Source organism: Procambarus clarkii, chromosome 1 (genome assembly GCF_040958095.1).
Source record: "Procambarus clarkii isolate CNS0578487 chromosome 1, FALCON_Pclarkii_2.0, whole genome shotgun sequence".
Taxonomy (NCBI): Eukaryota; Metazoa; Arthropoda; class Malacostraca; order Decapoda; family Cambaridae; genus Procambarus; species Procambarus clarkii.
The window spans coordinates 30,933,121-30,953,282 of record NC_091150.1 but is presented as its reverse complement, the minus strand read 5'-3'; the positions used below and the strand labels follow the sequence as shown (position 1 = coordinate 30,953,282).

Sequence of the window (20,162 nt, the reverse complement as noted above, 5' to 3'; positions counted from 1 at the left end):
ATATATATATATATATATATATATATATATATATATATACATACACACACTGTATCTTTGATCTCACTCCATCTATGTTGGTGTATGCAATTTTCAGGAACATGTTACCCCTCTCCTTATTCTTCACTACCCCCCTCTCTCTAGTGATTTTGTTGGTTTGCCTTTTTGTACCATTTTACTGGTCTGCCTACCCCTATCACTTTGTAGAAAAAAAAGAATTGATTTCTTCTTCATTCCTGCTGTCATTTAGACGTGTGTGAGATTATACATAATATATATAATGTTGTACCTAGTAGCCAAAATGCAGTACTCGGCCTACTATGCAAGGCCCAATTTGCCTAATAAGCCAAGTTTTCCATAATTTATATTTTTCTACATTTTTTCTTATGAAATGATAAAGCAATCCATTTCATTATGTGCGAGTTCACTTTTTTTAAATTTGAGTTAAAACTAATGTAGATATATGACCAAACCTAACCTACTCTACCTAACCTATTTTAACCTAATCTAAACTAACATAAGTCAATAATTTACGTTCTTAGTATAATATAATAATAATTCAAATATACCAATTTGAAACAATTTGTTGAAAATATAGAAAATCACTCGGCCTATTAGGCCAAGTGATTTTCTATATTTAACCTATTTAGTTAGGTTTGGTCATATATCTTCGTTAGTTTCAACTCAAATTTAAACTAATTAACTTGTGCATAATGAAATGGACAAATTTATCATTTTACAAGAAAAAATTAGAAAAATATATAAATTCAGGAAAACTTGGCTTATTAGGCAAATTGGACCTTGCATAGTAGGCCAAGTACAGTACGACGTTCTGGCTACTAGGTACAACATAATATATATATATATATATACTGTGTATATATATATATATATATATATATATATATATATATATATATATATATATATATATATATATATATATATATATATATATATATATATATATATATATGAACAAGCTGCAAAGAAGCTTTCATATATTTTTGTACTGTACAGCATCTTTATTTCTAATACAGCACATTACAATATACATAATAAAATTTTCATTATGCAACTATTTTGAGACCGACTCGTATGCATTTAATTTTTTAGCAGTCGCCGTGGTAACACATTCGTCCTGCACTTTGCGAGCAATTTGGCCTGGGTTCATATCCTGGCCAGGGAGAATTGACTAGGTGCCAATCCTTAACTGTGGCCTCTGTTCACCCAGCAGTGAATGGGTACCTGTTAGTTAAACGATTTGGCAGGTCATACTCGAGGGTAAATTAAGATCAAGGACCTGCCCAAAATGCTATTTGTGTTAGTGGCTTTACAAGAATGTAAGAACTCTTGTATATACAGTACAAATAACAAATAAAAATATAACTTTAAATTTTTATAATGTAAAAATTCAGTATCTTCATATCTTTCAATATCTTTACTTTACAATCCCAGCATCTCATCTTATATCTCGCCTTAATGGAAAAGAAGGTCTAAATAAGTAGTCACATGTAATTACTAGACAGTAAACTTGAAAAATAAATTTACCAACTGTTAAATTTTAGAAACATAACTGAGAAACTAGCAAATACTCTCCCAAGTTTAATGATGAGAAAATTTAATTTATATTAATTAACTAATGGTTCTGTAGATAACACAACAAATAGGCAATTAACAACTATTATAAGATGATTACAGCCTTCGTGTGAATTACATTAGGGGTCTACCTACGGATTATAAAAAATAAAAATTCAGAATTCTTAAATTGCACATTTAATACTAAAAAATGTCCTACACAAGCATTTAAGTATTACAAAAAAATACAATCTTATACTGTATGTATATCTCTAAATACAGTACAGTATCTTTAAAATGTATTACACCACACTGAGTATTTACCTCTCCAGGAGGATAAAACTAAGCATCTTGCTTCAAGATGTGCAGGTTTAATAATAATAAAAGAAACAGCTGAGCAAATAACTTCGTAAAAAAAATTTGGGTTGTAGGCTGGATGGACATTTTTATATATATGACTGAATACAGTACTAGTTACAGTACTATCGTAATTATTTTTGTAAGATATCAATACTGTATATTGTCATCTTCAAATTTCCCCTTGTTGTGACATCTTAATCTAGCTGTCATTTGAAACACCCTATGCTAGCCTTCTGCTCAATGTGTAAATGTGAAAATCATTCTTATACATATAGTATAACTAAATTTGTCTATGAATATATTCTACAGACATTCATAAATTGTGCACAAAATTTTCTTAAGAAAACATTATTTAATAATAAAATTTATAAATATATTTATGAATTTTAGTGTCACACACCTATCTTTCAATGTTAAGTTAAAAATCATAAGTATGCATACATACTGTACTTATTTTACTAATTTCTTACTGAAAACCATAGGATAGGATATATCTAGTATCATTATGTATTTTGCTGTACCAACAATGGACTTGATCAATTAGCAGTAGAAAGTACAGTACATCATTCTCTTACCCCAATTCAAATTGTGTGATCAAAATACCATTAATGTTAGTACTGTAACAATAATAAATATAAATTAAAATGTAGTATTATATTAAATGTTTTTAGTTATGTGTTATGATAACCAAACCACGCCTCAGAAGATGAAATGTTGATGTTTCGGTCCATCATGGACCATTATCATATTGTGTGTCGACTTGATAATGGTCCAGGACGGATCGAAATGTCATCATTTCTTCATCTTCTAATGTGTAGTTTGGTCATCGTATCTTCAGCCACGTTACTACGACTCATTGTCTATAATTATGTGTTATGTTTTATTAAAAATATCTTATTGCATTCTAGTCATAACCTCAACAGTCACAATAAATTAGCATAGTGTTACAGGCAATATCCACCAAACAGCAGCAGGTATCAAAACAGTCAAGACTTTGCAAAACTAATCTTCACTAGTTTCAATAGATATTTATGTCAAACAAATAAAAAGTTTACACAAGTGTATAAAATGTCTTTAACATGTATAGCTACATAACTTATTCCCATTAAAAAGCAAAGAATCCTTTTAACTAGAAATCTGCAAAATGGTATATAAATCTAGATATTATTAACTGATTGATAAGTTTGTACATTCTGTTCATATTTTTTGTACTTTAATATTTTTAATAAGCTAGTATGACACCTAGCAATAATCAGTTTCCTTGACCTCAAAGATTACTATTGAATTCAACTCCTTTCCTGTTTACATTAAAAAAAAAATCTTAATTGTCTTCAAAGGTTTTTTGCCTATTGATATGTTTGACTGCCTAGATTTTGTCAAGTATTAAATTATGAGAACTATTAACGACCTAAGGCAACAGCTAGCTACAACAATAGCTACATTATAAAATTTATATACAAATTTTGTTTTAACCAAATTTCCCATCATACACAAGAATTTCATTAAATGTAATAAAAATGTAAAATAAATAATACCCTGACAGACATACAAGGTATACAAGTTTTCCTTAAAATTTTGTGTTCCAATATATTATCATTTAATTTAATAAATAAGTAATTATCCAAAGTGGGCACCAAGCCCATAAGACTATATAGCACCTAATTCGATAAAATAAATTTCACAACAGCAGACATTCAAGGAAACAACTTTCCAATACCCTGCAATATAGTTTAACCACAGGACAGCTGTTAATATTTCTTGCCAAAAGGACAATACTATGCATCACTAGTAGAATCACTTCCTGTATCTTTCTCTGAGGTCGAAGATGTAGCAACGTATGGCGAGTCACTTCCAGTATCATGCACAGGTGAACTGTCACATTCTGTACCACTTATTCCTTCTTCATACGAATTCTCAACAATTACACTTGCGTCAGAGTCAATAACTATTTCAGAGTCATCTAAAGTTACTAAAACTGGACTCGATTGGGGATGCTGAGGCAAATTATCATCTACATCATCATCAAACTCAGCCCATGGATCTTGTATCATATTATTTGACACAAATTTATCAATTGGAACATCACTGAGTGGCCCTCTATCTCTTCCGCGTCTTGAATTACCATTCGAGCTAAATTTCTTCTGGTCTCCAAATGCTCTGTCGTGCGTATCACTATACCTAGCCCCACTTTTATTATTTTGTCTGTTCCTTGGAGTATTTGCAAAACCCTGATTTTGCCCATATGGGTTATTTATTCTCGCTGGAGATTGTTGGAAGGGATAAGCAAACCTTGGGCTTCCTTGAGCGGAAAAATTTCTTCCACCGCCTCCGTGATTAAATCTGCCACGTCCACCACCTCCTCCTCCTCGCCTGTTACCTTCCTGACTAGAGTTACTTCCACCATTTGACGAGAAAGGTATGAAGTTATTTTTCTGCTGATTGGGGTTATGTTGGGAGGTTGAATTGTGAGTATTGTAGCCCCTGCCACCATACCTGTTGGAGCCCGAGGGTGGCCTGGTCATGATGAGGAAGCCTGGGGTAGAGGTTGCCTGGGCACCCTGCTGGTGGCCAGGGCTCGAGCTGCTCTGGGGTCCCTGTTGCTGCTGCCCTGCACCACCGGCGAACGGGTTAGGGATGCGACTCATGGATAAAGTCTCCAGTTATCGGGCCACACAATCGAAAATTTGAAAAAAGTAGAGGTGGCGCAGCGCAGCGAAGTCGTGCGTCTGTTTACATGAGGTAGCGTTCAATGATGACCTAAAGTAGAAGACATATTTCTTGACTATTATGATAATAGTATGCTGACTTGTGTGATATTATTAATATTCATGAACATTATTTAATTTTGTTATAATTTAATCCATGATTCTTGTATTAGCTATGACTTATTTATTGCTATTTGAACGCGAACGCTCATTACAAATGTCACTAATATTCTTCGAAAGGTACAAATAATTTGTATAGAATAATTAACAGTCACCGGATGAGGATATAATAATGAGTGTATTTATAATTTCTTCCACGACCTTCAAGAATAAATCTGCGTATAGTACTAGGAGTTGTATAGAGAAGGTGCGAGGTGAGGGCGGCGGGTCTTGTGGTCTGGCAGGACCAGAAGACCTCGGCCACCCCTCCTGACTCTACCACTGCTATTGACACTGCTCCTGCTGCCACCGTCACTGCTGCTGACACTACTCCTGCCACTGTCACTGCTCCTGACACTGCCACTGCTTATGACACAATTCCTGCCACTGTCACTGCTCCTGACACTATCACTGCTGCTGACACCTGTCCTGACACCTCTCCTTCACCGCCTCTGAGGACAGCTGGTAGGTTTAAGATTTGACTGTACCATTAAACACCATTTAACACTGTTGCAATTATTAACACCATTTAATAAACACCATTAAACAGTTTAGAAACTGTACGTGTGTTCGCTCTCGAGCTCAGTGTTGATGTGACGACTTGTACTGAATTTTGTAACTAGCTCATCAAGATTGTAACTTGTTTAACTAAATGAATTGAGGTGCATAATAAATGAACTAAACCATTAAACCAAATGGTTTAGAATGTGAAATGAACCATTTAACAGAAGTGTTGTGTTTGGTCATAGAATATCGTGTAAATTATGGGTGATGAATAGTGTTGTAGCATTTGACTTGTATTTCTGTGGTTATTTTGGATTTACCTGAGGGAGACCATGACTCTCTAGTGGTCTTGAAGGGGCCAGGAAGCCTGTGGCTTGTCAAAGATTCCCTCATTTGTCCTGGTGATTTTATTGAGCTGGCTCTTGAACTGCAGTATGAGCTTTGAAGGAAGTGGTCTGGACTGATATCCTCCGAATTGTTCACTACAGTATATTTGAAAAGTTTCGATGAGACGAGCCCTCTTGTCTGGTTTCGAGTGTTGTTAGCCGTGTGGCCCTTGACCATTCTTGGTATGAGAGTCCACTTGGTCCAGGAATGATTTCTGTATCTCGTGTTCAACATTTTCCAAAGCTAATATTCTTATTATTAATTATTATTATTATTAAAATAAAAATTATTATTAAATGGTGGGTGCACCAGAGGTTTATACTGTCAAACAAATGTCTTCTTTTCCTTGAAGTCAAAGGTTCATTTGAGTATTCCTAGGGATTGGTTGGCTTTTTTACTGCAGCTCCCACTTGTGCAACTTTCAGTGATTGGTGGATTGTGACCCCAAGGTCCTTTTCTTCGTTAATCTGCTGCAAGATAATGTTGATTTGGCAGGTATGATGCACATTATGTGCCACATGCAAGGACTTTTATTTTTCAATTTTAAAAATGCATTTGCCAGTTTTATTACTGTCTATGGAGTTCATGTAGATCTCTTTATAAGGCAAGGAATGGCTTCAATGTTAATTTCACATTTACTTTACCGAAGATCTTGGTGTCGCCTGCAAATTTGATGTGGGTTTATAATATTCTCGTATGTCGCTGATGCTCTGTCTGGAGATGCTTTTATATATTACATACTGGTATAATATAAAATATAAATATAATGGTACATTGGGTTTATGAGAGTACATTGTACCACACCAGAAACGAATAATTTTTGATATTCCAAGAGTACGACTTAATCAAACTAGAAATGCTCTACAATTCAAGGGACCCCACTGCGTAACAGTGGCTTTAGGCATTGTATGTACTAGCTCTATCTATAAATTCATCAATATTTGTATCCCTCCCCTTGTATGTATGTACTTTACCTAAATAAACATTTGAATTTTTGAATTTGAAAACATAGCACTGATGATTTTACATTCTTGTGAAGCCACTAACACACACAGCGTGTTGGGCAGGTCGTGAATCTAACAGATAATTTTAAGTAGGTAATTTCTAGCAAAATTTAAAAAATGTTAACGTGTACATGGTAAGAAAATTTGACAAAGATGACATTTAAAGTCAAATTTGAATTATCAACTGCTACATTGTAGCATAATTTGACGATTAATTCAAGGTATCGTGTAAGAAAGTGTGCTTCAATATAACAACCATGATGATAGCAATGATTACAATGGTGAAATTGTATGGCTTGGGTACATTGCGAGTTTAAAGCACTAGGTAGAAAACTATGAAGATGAAATTACTGTAAGTACTTTTTTAGTTTTATTATTTAATTTTGACACATAGTGTTATAAACTCATGAAACTGCCTACACACTGAAGCTGTAAATGCTAAAACACTGAATTTTAAAATCCAGCTTGAAAAAATCAGGACAAATGGGGTGGACCTTTGACAAGTCGCCAACTTCCTGTCCTCGTCGAGGTCACTAGAAAAATAGTGACCCTCGGGTAAATTCGGGTACTGTAAATGACAAAAAGGATTGGCCTCAAGCTGGAACATTGTAGTACCCTACTCGCTACATTTTTCCAGTCGCGATTTAAATCCTTGGAAAAAATGACAAATCATTAGTGGGGATCCCCCCCCCCCCCAAGTCCATCAATGCATTTTCATTGATAGACTTAAAAATTAAATGGTTAACCAAAGAAAACATACAACCCTGTGCTTTCTTTTGTTTAACCATTTTAGTATTGTACCCTTTTTTGAATGTTCTTGTAATTTCGATCCCAGTCTTTCATATGAATAATATTAAAGCTTTAGAAAAGTCCATGAGAAATGGACTTTTCTAAAATGAAATGGAAATGGAAGAAAAGTCCTACACCTGTGAGAAATCTTTCCTGAACTGCTGGTTACTGTTTCCAGAAATATGAAGTGGTTTGTAAGGCAGATTATAATATCTTAACAAAACAATGGATCAATCTTGATCCCATTCAGTTGTGAGCTGACTGCTCTGACCACTGTGTTGTAGGGCATTAATGTTCTGTCGTATTTACTCTTGACATTGTGATTGGAGGTGGCTTTAATGGTACTGTATATCCAATATATATGTACAAAAACTTTTGTAAGTGGTAAACTTTGCCCCAAGAAACCGCAAAATAGTTTTTAAGATTTTTTTTTTTTATAAAGTCAAACCTTCCTAAATTTTTTGTTTCATACCTTCAGTAGCTCCCTGTAGCTTATGACACTAGAACATTAGGACCATGGTAGACATACTAGGGCTCTGAGACAGTCTCTGCCAATCAAGCACTAATGGAGATCCAAGTGTTAGATTATTCAAAGATTAACTGCCCTTAAAAATGTTAGTGTTGCACAACAACCCAAGCTTCCTCCCAAGTAAAATTCTGCAAACTAGTAAGAATTTTTCCCCATAAATTTTTCCACCTGCCACAAAGTGGTGGGTGTGGCATCCCAGGTCACCATTGCTCTTCCTGGGAACTGATGCTTGCTTCAGCTAAGTAACGGCAGACATTTTAGTGTGTCTGGCATGTTAGGGGTCATTGTAAAGTTTCATGAGCATGTATGATTGTTTGGAGGACAAGGTTAATAACAAAAGACCCAAGTTATTCCATGCACCCGTCAAATCCCCTGTTTATGAATGAAAAATGGTTTACACATGACTCGCAACTGATTTCGTTCGAACACTTCCGGAACAAGTGCTTCACTGACGAATTTTGTTCGAACCACAACACTGTACAGTACAGCCCGTCCTCCAAACAAAGATCCAAAAGTGATTCCATGCACCCGCCAAACCCCCTGTTTATGAATGAAAAGCGACACACGACTCACAACTGCTGACGTTCGAACATATCCGGAACAAGTGCTTCACTGACGAATTTTGTTCGAACCATCACGCTATAAATGCTTCACACACGTACTATAAATACAAATAATTGCCAACAGAACCTAAACACCTAACCTAACCTATCCTATGCCTATATATACACAATATGCTAATATATTATAATATTAATTTATACTTGCGAAAATTCCCGTTTTGAATGAACAGCATGTTAAAATTTATGAATGCGTCTGTGGGGTTGACCACTGAATGTAATGGACTTCAGTCGAGGACGGGTTGTTATTACCTTCTAATGTTTCTTGCTCTATGGTCCTTTGGTTTTGTTCATGGCACCCTTCCCAGGAACCAAGAGCAAAGACCTTTAACCACCCAATTTTAACTTCAGAGATTTTGGTTCCTTCTTGATGGAAGGGGGGGGTTTCCCCTTGAGATTTCACTTGATTCTAGGTAGTGCTCTGAAACTTGGTTGCTGGAGTGAGGTCTGTTTGTGGTTGATATGTCCTCATTCTCTTGAACTTGATCAACCTGTCAACAATTTGTTTGGCTTATCCTATTCTGTGCTTCCACGAGGGTTTTTCATATCTTCATTTCTACTAGTTGGGACGCGCTAATTTTCCTGGCTTTTCATGATTTTCTGTGGTATATTCTTCCTCGCAGATGGTCATCCATTATACCTCCTCAACTCTTTTATGCTGGGTCCCAGGGGCCATTTTTTCCTTGGGTGTGTTGTATGTTATGGCTGCAGCTCTGTTTTGCCTGTTCCTTCCTCTTGAGCATCTGCATCTTGGACGATAAGTTGTATGAGAGGCCATGCCTTGCATCCCAGTTGCTTTGGATGACATTGCAAGCTGTTTCCTGGGAGGTGGCAGTGAATGGCTGATTCAATGTGTTGGTGCCTAGTCCCAGGTTATATTAAAGTCCCGGGTCTAGTAGTACAGTTGGGTTTGTTCTCGACAAGCAATCAAGAATTCCCGGATCGAATCCTGGGAGGGACAGAAGTGGTTGGGCACATTTCCTTTCACCCAATGCCTATGTTCACCTAGCAGTGAGTAGGTACTCAGGAGTTAGTCAGCTTGTTGTGGGGTTGCATCCTGGGCGGGGTCAGTAATTCGGCCTTTAAGGTGGGGGGGACCCCAGCACAAGTCTACCGTATATGAATACACTCTGGCTTCCTGTCCCGCATAACAATGTATTATATTCAGAGCTGTCTTACCACATGAGCCTGATGGGCACTTGTCCTATACTCGTGGAGACCCCGAGCATGTTCATTATTGAAGCAGAATTTTTAAATATTTGGGACTTGTTGCATGCACACTTGTATAATGTAACCCTTCATCCTGGTATGGGACTAAATATTTAAGATATATTTTCAGGTAAGGAGTTGGCAATCCAAGAGGCAGATCTGGGGCTATGGCACATTAATTATACTAACACAGTAGATTACTGGATTTGTGGTGGGCTCTCAAGTTAGATTCATGATGGCAAACTTTCAAACTCGCACATAGTGTATAAACTCGCACAGTGTTTTTTGGAATGACATGCTAGAATGAATGAACAAAACACAAGATCCTGCAATCAAATGATATGAACATCCTTGTTGCCATGAATCTTTTAAGTCTTAAGTTTTCATATGTCTATGAAAACATATCTTCAGAAAATTAGAGACAAATTAAGTGAATATGAATTCAAAGCCAGGAGTATATGTTCAGATACAGATTACAATAATGGGAAAAAACGGGAACGAAAACAAAGTGTGCGTCTTAGTAGATATGATGGATCAGCTGAAGAGAAAAGGAATTTTCTCGTTAAAATGGAAAAATTCAAGGTGGAAACTTTCTTCCCTATTCTGGACACTTATCTTTGATTTGACAAAACGTGCAGAGGCTTAGTCACAGATTGAAAATCTGTTTTTCTTCTTCAGTAAATTAAAAACCATTGCTTCTGATGCACTAAAGAAAGTGTGAACATCTGGCTAATATTTATCAAAGACCTGAATTATGATGACCTTTTAAATGAACGTGAGCATCTCGCGGGGCTTGACAGCTGAGTAGACATCGCTTCAGATTCGTTGAGGTTCCGGGTTCAATTCCTGGTAGAGGCGGAAACAAATGAGCAGTGTTTCTTTCACCCTGATGCCCCTGTAACCTAGCAGTAAATAGGTACCCGGGAGTTACAGCTGCTACGGGCTGCTTCCTGGGGGTGTATAACTAAAAGGAGGCCTGGTCAAGGACCAGGCCGCTGGGACGCTGCCTCGAAATCATCTCGAGATAACCTCAAGATAGATCTTGACTACTACATAGCTCTTGATAAAAATTGACTCTCCATGCATTGTATACAAAAATAATTTTGGACAATTTGAAATCTGTATACCCGAATATTGAAATTGCACTGGAGTTTTCATGTGCATGAACATTCTCCTGTACAAGAGAATATTCTTTTTCAAGACTGAAGTTTGTTCAAATTCTGCTTTGTAGCATAATGGGGCAGCATTGTTTGAACTAGCTTTCACCCATGTTGATGGAAAATGACATCCTGGAGACCATTGACTTCAAGCCAGTAACAAGACAATTCTCTGAAAAGAAATGCCGCATATGCTTGTTATAACAAGATGTTTGTAGTAATTTCATACTGTGCCGTCTAATGTGTAGCTTACCGAGTATTATTGTTTTTCAAGCCTTGTGTATTGTTCAAAAATTTGTTGATTAATTGGTGCTCTACAGTATGCTTTTAATGTTTTAACACCAGTTTTGATGGTGTCGATAAAATAAATACCGTATGTTTAATATTATCAACCATTCACTTTTTATTCCTGTGAGTGGTTGTCTTAGGGGGCACACTGGTTTGCCCAGGTGCCCATAATGCTGTTAAGATGGCCCTGATATGTTACAGTATTATAATTATTATGAATAAGTGACAGCATGCACCTTTGACCAGGTGTATACTTGGTCATATTGTTCATTTCCATTAAATGGCTCCTCATGCCCTATATTCATTCTCTGGCTGTTCTGTTCATAGATGTGTTGCGGTTGATCTGTTTTCCTGTGCTTCAGGGAGGTTTATATACCTTGCTTTCTCTGCTTGTGGGGGTCATGTTGTCTTCCCTATCTAGTTCAGAGCCCACCCTTGCTGCAGGTTTGCATTTGAGCTGTACTATGGGTCTTTCTTTATTCTCTTGACCCTTCATACCTCTTGTCTCAAAGTGTGTGGGTTTTATGTTTTGGAGCCATTTTCACATTCTATTATGCCTGGCAGTTCCACCCAAGGAGTTGGTTTGGGCGGACCTTCCGATGACCTTGCATGAGGGTTAGTTAACTTGGTTGTCCCTGCTGGTTAGTTTGCTATGACACCCACCCAGTTCAGAGATTTGTGCTGCATACAGCTTTCCTATGTATTCCGAGGGGATTTTCATTTCCTGATGGTAGCTTATGTTGCTTCAATCAAAACTTTCAGCTGGGCCTGGTATTTTTTCCTCTTTGGGGCCATTACTGTATGCTTGTGTGGGAGAGTTTCAGTTTAGCTTTCTCTCATCCTGTGGACAGAACTGTTTTGCTTAGGAGTGGTTTTCTCTTCGAACCCTTTACCATGCAGGGCATGTCCAGTAGTCTGTCCTTGGTTGTGATGCTCTCAACTTTGGCCACAGGTACAGTACTTGGAATGCTTTGTTGTAGACCTGCTGTGTGTGTTTGGGTCCTAGTGGTTGTACTGTCCAGGGTGTCAGTTTGGCCATAGGTTTTTGGGGCGGGGATGCTTTTGGCCTTCTCGCTTTGTTCCCACTCATTTATTTCCGATTCTCTTTAGTTTGCAGTTGGCCGAAATGGAGCACATATTGTGAGCTATGGGAGATCTTGCATCGCTTTCCTTCTTCATGTATATTTCCTTGTTGGTCCAAAGCTTGGGGTCGAATTCCAGGTTAAAGTATTTCCCGGTTGTTGTTGGAGAGGGCCAAGATGCTCAGGATTTCCTGGCAAATGCCATAATGGTTTTAAACCTTTTTAGCTTGCCTCGTGGTTCTCAGGGTGCCTGTTCACGCAGCCCATCCTCTGAATATGGGGGGGTAAATGTAGTGGCACAAGTGCAATTATGTACTATTCCTAGCAGTCAGAAATTGTACTTATTTTACTTGGTATTAAACCGTACTGTCAATTCGGAGGATGCGTTGGTTCACGAGGGGGTATCGCTATCATGGGCTTAAGGTGCCGGTGTCATAAACTATGGAAAGCTACTGGGGTGCTGTCCAGAGTTAGGCGGTTCGTTACATGATGCATTAATACATTCTTAAAAAATAAAAGCATATTTTTATGAAATTTACCATTTTTCTGCTGCTTCCTGTATTTGTAAAGGTTTTGTCCCATTGAGAGAACTTTTCAATTAATATAATTGTTTTGCTAATGCTTTTAAAGCTTCAGAATTTTAGGACATACAGTATATAAATATCAGAGCCCTTGTGATAAAATGCTTTAACTAGGGAATTTGATGGTTTTAACATTAATCTTTTTAATTACAGGAAGCAAAGGAATTGCTGTACAGTACTGTGGTTACTACAATAGCACTTTTACGTTGGAAATAATTTAACAAACATGAGGAATGGAGAAAAACACAAGAGAAGCCGTAATCACCACATTCAGCACTGTTGGGTTCTATGGAAAAGCAAGAACAACATGCGACAGCAAATTTAGAGATCAACTTCTTCGTGTGGCAAAAGCTGCTAAGTACATGGAACAGAGTCCATTGCCTAATGAATATTGTCCAGGGATTCTTGGACCACCAGCCACCTGGAAAATATTTTCACGTCAAGCAGAAGCAATTAGGTTTGCACAAGTACAAGGAGAAGGGCTTATGGTATTTTCTTTTGAAGGAGATGCAGTTGGTGAAGGTGGTAAAAGAAATTTTGTTGTTGCTCATCCTTCCTTAATGTGGATTCGACATTGTGGCCGACACCCTAATCAGAGATGCTCGTATGAAGTTATTCAAGAGAACTCTGTATGTAAACTTTATTTTGATCTTGAGTTTCTAGTTGCTTACAATCCTGATAGAAATGGGGTTTCCATGACCAATACTTTCATCAGGATTGTTTGTTTTTTTCTGGATAAAGAGTTTGGTATTGAGTACAGTAGAAAATATATTTTGGATTTAAGTAGTAGTACTTTAAAGAAATTTAGTCGTCACTTGATTTTTAATCTTCCAAATGTTGCTTTTGCTACTAATGTTGATGTTGGGAATTTTGTTGTGATGATATGCAATAAACTCAGAGACTGGGATAAGGAAGAACAGATGATGATGATGATTCCTGATGTTACTTTGGGTGATATTAGGAATCTCTTTGTTCTGGACTCAAAGAACACTAAAGTTCTGTTTTGTGATGAAGGAGTCTACACCAAAAACAGAAATTTCAGAATATACAAATCTACCAAGCTTGGAAAAAATTCTCCCTTAATTATTGCTCAAGAAAATGAATATGTTCCAAGTCACAGTTCTGAAATTCCTGAGGATGAGCAATTCTTTCTAGATTCTCTTGTAACTCTGGTAGAAAATAGCTGCAAAGTTCTAAGTTATGGGGAAAATTGCCATAAAATAAGATCGAGAATCTGTGATAAGTATAATAACGAGCGTTCTGGGTCTGATATTGAAGGTTTCAATCACTCTCCATACCCAGAAATTGACAGCTACATTCAGGGAATAGTAAATCCGGGCTATATACGGTGTTGGTATTACTTTTCACAGGGTGAAGTGTTGGTCTACGAAATAGGTCTCAACAGGTTTTGTTATAACATTAAACGTGAGCATAAAAGTAATGGAATTATGTATGTTGTCAATCTGAAGACTGCTACATACTACCAAAAGTGTCATGACCCTGATTGTTACGGTTTTAGGTCTCGTGCCTGGCCATTGCCTGAACACACAGTTTTCTGGCGAAGTATGACTGATCACGAAATGATGGATTGGGTTCAAAGTGCTCGTGACACGAGCAGTGAGAGAGAGGATGGGTTGCTGTCAACAGAAACAATTCAAGCGGATGAGAACGATGTGTCAGATGAGGTACTTGTGGGTGCTGTAGAAGCTTTTGAGAAGTGGGATAATATTGACCAGATATCTAGTTCATCTGGCAGTCTTAAAGAATCCCAAGAAAGCTCTAAAAGCAATCTCTCTCAAAAAAGCAATCTCTCTCAAAAAAGCAATCTTTCTCAAAAAAGCAATCTCTCTCAAAAAAGCAATCCATGGGATGCTCTCTCTCTTATTTCAACACCTGGTAGTTCGTATTTTGAAGAGTTATCTCAGGCTTCTACAATAGACATTAGTATGTCTCAAAACCATTCAAAGACGCCTAAAATGGAAAACCTATATGTACACGAGATTGATTGCGATGAAGAATTTGCTGAAGCAGCAACTGCTGTTGAGGAACAGGCATTAAAAGATGAATGTGAAATGTAAATAATTAGCTAAGAATTAGAATGTATGCTTAATAGTGCATTGGTTAAATAAGTATAATAATATACAATATGCATGATGCAAAATTAATAAACTAAGTTTGTTTTTCCATGAAAAAATTGTTAGTAAATTGTGAAATGTTTCTTGTGTATTATTTCATATGGTGCACGTTTAAGTTTGTATATTTTATTTAAATATATTGTAAACCCAGTTGCTTTATTGTCAAACATTTATGCTTAAATTAAAGCAAAAGATTTGGTGTATAGTAGTATAGTATTTTTGCTTTAAATGGATAATTCATAAAGATGTACAGTAATTTATAGCGCTTTCAAATACTTTATACTGTATATATACAGTATATATATACAGTTGGAAATTTAACAATTAAAGTTTTCAATTAAAGTTTTGTCGGTTTGTGTTGATCCTTTTATCAATAACTTCAAGTGCCTGGCCATATAACAAAAATATATTATGTGCAAGCTTTCAGGCAGCAAACATTAATTTTTGTCTGTGAGAGTGGCCTTTATATGATCTTGTGTGTAAACTTATTGCAATTTTTCATATTTGCTAAAAAAGAATTGTCTTTGTGACTTATGTTGATATCAGATTTAACTGTTCCATGAAACCCACATCAAAAGGATATTGGTGGCATATGCTAGGTTGGCCAACATAAGAACTACAAGTATTTAGAAACTTGTGTTGATCATTCTGAACCTTTATACCACATATGTCAGACCAGTCCTGGAGTATGTGGCTCCAGTGTAGAGTCTATATCTAGTAAAACAATTTGAAGTTATGGAAAGATAAGAGGTATGCCACCAGACTAGGCTGTGTTGAGAGGTATGAGGAAAGACTAGTGGAATTAAACTTGACATCACTGGAAGAAGTGTATTAGGAGTAGACATGATTACCACCTACAAAATTCTCATGCATGGACAGGATAGACGAACAATTTTGCAAGGATGGTATGTACATGAACAAGGGGACACGGGTGGAACCTTGGTAGCCAAATGAGCCACAGGGACATTAGAAAGATTTTTCCAGTGTCAGAGCAGCCAACACATGGAATGCATTAGGAAGTGATGTGGTGGAGGCAAATTCTATACAGTTTCAAATTAACAGTAGTCATAATTAGAGCCCAATTGGCTCGGGAACCTGTACACCATTTCAGGGCTGTTTTTGCAGCATTATGGGCCCCTAGGCAAAGCAGTGTGCTGAGGCCCCTATGACAACCACTCGCAGGAATAAAAAGTAAATGACATTAATATTAAACATATATTTATTTTATAGGCACTTCACCAAAACTGGTGTTAAAACATTACAAATATAATGTACAGCAGCAACTAATCAACATGATAAACATTTTAACAATACCCAAGGCTTCAAAAACACAATGATCCCATTAAACAACGGACGAAATTTCTTCTCTGGAATTCTTAAAAAAAAAAAGAGGGGGTTGTGGTGAATCTAGATTATTAGTTCATCATATAATTTCCATCAAATCACATTTTTTATGGAGGAGCTGAAAGTTGCCTCCCTGTAGCTATCTTATGATACCAGCTCCATAGGAATCCTGTATGGTCTACTGGGAACCAGAGTCAGAACCTGGCCTCCCTATAATAAGGGCACAGGGTGCTGGGGATTGTTACTATCACCCTCTCATAAAACCTCGACTCTGTACTGGAACCTTCATAGCAGGCTTCCAAGGCTTGGGTGGGGGAAGCCCGCAGAGGGTCCTTGGGTGCCCTTTAATCCTTCTTGAACCTTGGTTTCTTCAGTAGAGGATCTCTTGCTGCAGGGGAAGAATTTCTCTTATTCCCTTCCATGTATAAATATAATCACTTGGCAGCTCCCCACTGGGTTTTATTCCGTGTGCTGTTCAGCGCCTCGTAGTCGTCCTTTTTCCAAAGGTTTCAGTCTTCCTGTGTTTCACCGTGTGTGGTTCATGTGGATTTCTTTTGGTACCTCCTGCTGAGTTTGGGCCTCGTTTCATTGATGGACCTAGTCTCTTTCGAGTTGGCCACAGCTTATGAAAAAAAAATCAAATCAAATGTTTATTCAGGTAAAGTACATTCATACAAGGTGAGGTACAGTACAAGCATTGATGGATTTATAGATAGAGCTAGTATATACAAAGTCTAAAGCCACTATTACGCAAAGCGTTTCGGGCAGGTTTCACAATGACTACATTGTGAGGTTCCGGATTCGTCCTTGGGGCTGACAATCCCTTGGGGCTTCATATGGGTTTTGTTGATCAACCACATGCTTGATTGGCAAGAAGTGCATTCTTTCTTTCAGGTGTTCTTGGGCAGTGCCCCTATTTACTGGTAGAAGGTTCTGTTTGTTCTGGTGCTCCCCTAGCATATGGACAAGAGGCAGCGCCATACGCACATAGTTGATTGTGTTGTTCAGGGCTCTTATTGCAGATGACAATAAAACTCGAATACATCGAGCAGCGGTCTTGCGCTTTTTTATTCTTGTGGAACGGCTTTAAGCAGATACGTGAGGATGTGGATTCACTTGGTTCTGTATTTGGTGTTGGGACCCTGAAGCCTGTGGTTTTGGCCTTGGCAGCCTTGCTCAAGCTACTCATCCTTATACTTCGAGACAGTGGTGGCTTTTTCTGTTTTGCCTCACATGTTAGCAGTCTGTGTTAGCTAGGTCTTTAGATTTGGTTTGGTCCTTAACCCTTTTTGTCTGCCTGCTTTCCTTTTGCCTTCCCTTTTCCCTAAGAATGCTATTTCTTAGGTTGTTTCTGCTGCTGCTGCTTTCCTATCTTCTGATCAACGAACTTTGCGATTCTGCTTCTGCCTTTCGGAGGCAGTCTGGTAGGGTTTGGGGACTCGCCTGCTTGAGACTAGAGTAGGTCCCTGGTGGAGCTACATTCCCGGGTTGTGGCTCTTCCCGTTTTGGGTTCCTCTTTTGCTCGTAGGCGCTGTTTTGTGTCGTGAAAGGATGGTACTGCCCGTGGGTTGCACCAGCCCTCGTGGTTTGCCCCTTTGATGGAACTGTGTAGGGCGTATATGGCCGGTTTTACCGGCTCTTGGTCCCATGATTTGTGTGCCTTTTAGGTCATCTCCCTTGACCAGCAGTGGAGTTGGTCAGTCATTTTCCTCTCTCTTAGGGTAGGGGCTTGTAGGTCTGGGGTCATCTTCACTTCTGATTCTGGTCATCGGGGATTGGCTGGACTTTGGCGAGGGTGAAAGGACCTTAATTGTCCCTTTATTGGTGTCCTAGTTGTACTCGGTCCCAAAGCGGGACTCTGCAATTCCCCACTACCCTGTGATATCATAACTTGTACACTGCCTTAACTTTTGGACCCATACATATTGCTAAAAGGGGCCTCCCCCCCCAGGGACTATGGCCCCCAGTTTGGGAACTAGTGTGGTAGACCTATGGGCCATTCTCACTCTTGAGTTTGAACTGCTTCATTTCTTGTTTGATCTTCCACATGACCACGTTGGCTCTAGTGCACCTGATCTTGCAGACTACATCATTTATCGTGTTCACGGACCTCAGAGATGTATATTATGTCCCAATTCATCCCAGGTACGGGAACTGGTTTCATTGTGAGGCTTCAAAGTTCTGTCCTTCGGCTTGAATCTGGCTCCCCATGTTTCTACCAGACTGGCACTGGTCATTGTGGCCTGATCTAACCTGACATTGTGAACCTCTCAGGGGTTTGCGTGTTGGCTTACCGCGATAACTGGCTGGTTTGGGCTCCAAGTCCGTGTCAATTGGCTAGGGACCTGGTTCTTTCCCAGTTTGCTGGGTTTGGGTTGCTGGTGAACTGGTGGACATTCCAGTTGGCTCTGTCCCAGGTGTAGACATGGCTGGGCCTCGTTTAGGACTCTCAGTTGGTGTGTGTCCCCCAGCCTCTGGGGGCTTTACCTCGCCTCCAACTTCGTTGCTGTCAGGTGTTGGATCGGCTCCGGGTGCCTTATCAGTTGGCTGTGCGGGAGCCGCAGCTTTGCCTGTGTGGTTTTCCCGCTACTTTCCCTCTCCTTACCTTCCTCCCTTTCACCTTCCCCCTCCTATCTTGATCCTCTCCCCATCTTCTCCCTCCATATCTGCCCCCAGTCTCCCTCCTCTCTCTCTTCCCCTCTCTCCATTTATCTCCCTCTTACCCTCTATCCAACCCGTTCTCGCACTTTCTTTAAGTCAATATTGACTTATTAAATAAGTGCATATGTGACATACTAATTTATTGTGAATATTTTAGTTTACCTTGAAAAGCTTCATAGAAAACACCGACCTTACCTAACCTTCTTAGTATGTTAAGATTAGCATCTTATTGCTTCATAATTGCAATAATTACTTAACCTATTATAGGTATAGGTACAATAATTACTTAATCTATTATAGGTATAGGTTAAGTAATAATTGTAATTAAGAAGCAATAAGATGCTTATCTTAACATACTAAGAAGGTTAGGTAAGGTCGGTGTTTTCTATGAAGCTTTTCAAGGTAAACTAAAATATTCACAATAAATTAGTATGTCACATATGCACGTATTTAATAAGTCAATATTGACTATAAGAAAGTGCGAGAACGGGTTGCTCTATCTCTCTCTCAGAACTTGGAATACATTTGTGCAGCAAAAACTTGACGTAACAACATTTTTACTTTTGTTACTTAGATTCAACATTGTAACAACGTTGTGATTATGTTGTGTGTAATGAACAGCTGAAAAATTGCTACAAAACTTTCTGGAAAACCCGATCTCTATTTCAGATTTCATAGGAGTCATTGGAAGTCGCAGTAGGAGCCAAACCTCCCGACCTGCCTATGTGAGTCACGTACCACCAAATGTGTCATCCAGCAAAGTTGGGTGAGGCTAGCTCCAAGCGTCTGGTCTCCAATCTCAGACAGACATTATCTTTTATAGATTTCAATGTCTGCCACAGACCCCACATTCTGCAGCAGACAGCCCTGTCTCTGCTTCCGTCTCCATGTCTTAGTATATCTTAATGTCCTTGTTTTAGATATGCATACATATATGTATTACATAATACATAATTGATTCACATCACAATACTACATCTACAGGCCAAGTTTAGAAAAATAATATTTACGTGATATATGTTACTTGGGGAATGATAAATTCCCCAAGTAACATATATCTCATTTCCCTA

At 38.2% G+C, this 20,162-nt stretch overlaps 2 protein-coding genes across 2 annotated transcripts; one reads left to right on the top strand and one right to left on the bottom strand.

Moving 5' to 3' along the window:
* Positions 1 to 1,760: 1,760 nt before the first annotated feature.
* Positions 1,761 to 4,702, bottom strand: LOC123762989 (uncharacterized). Its single transcript, XM_045749926.2, has one exon. It carries the CDS (start codon positions 4,581 to 4,583, stop codon positions 3,714 to 3,716), a length of 870 nt encoding a protein of 289 aa, XP_045605882.2. The 5' UTR covers positions 4,584 to 4,702; the 3' UTR covers positions 1,761 to 3,713.
* Positions 4,703 to 4,989: 287 nt separating this feature from the next.
* LOC123762936 (DNA-directed primase/polymerase protein-like) lies at positions 4,990 to 15,429 on the top strand. The gene is made up of 2 exons (XM_045749789.2): positions 4,990 to 5,267; positions 13,106 to 15,429. Exon 2 carries the CDS (start codon positions 13,186 to 13,188, stop codon positions 15,028 to 15,030), a length of 1,845 nt encoding a protein of 614 aa, XP_045605745.2. The 5' UTR covers positions 4,990 to 5,267; positions 13,106 to 13,185; the 3' UTR covers positions 15,031 to 15,429.
* Positions 15,430 to 20,162: the final 4,733 nt, after the last annotated feature.

Excerpts from the sequence above, each read along its gene's own strand:
- LOC123762989 (XM_045749926.2), bottom strand. The coding sequence starts at position 4,583 with ATGAGTCGCATCCCTAACCCGTTCGCCGGTGGTGCAGGGCAGCAGCAA.
- LOC123762936 (XM_045749789.2), top strand. The coding sequence starts at position 13,186 with ATGGAGAAAAACACAAGAGAAGCCGTAATCACCACATTCAGCACTGTT.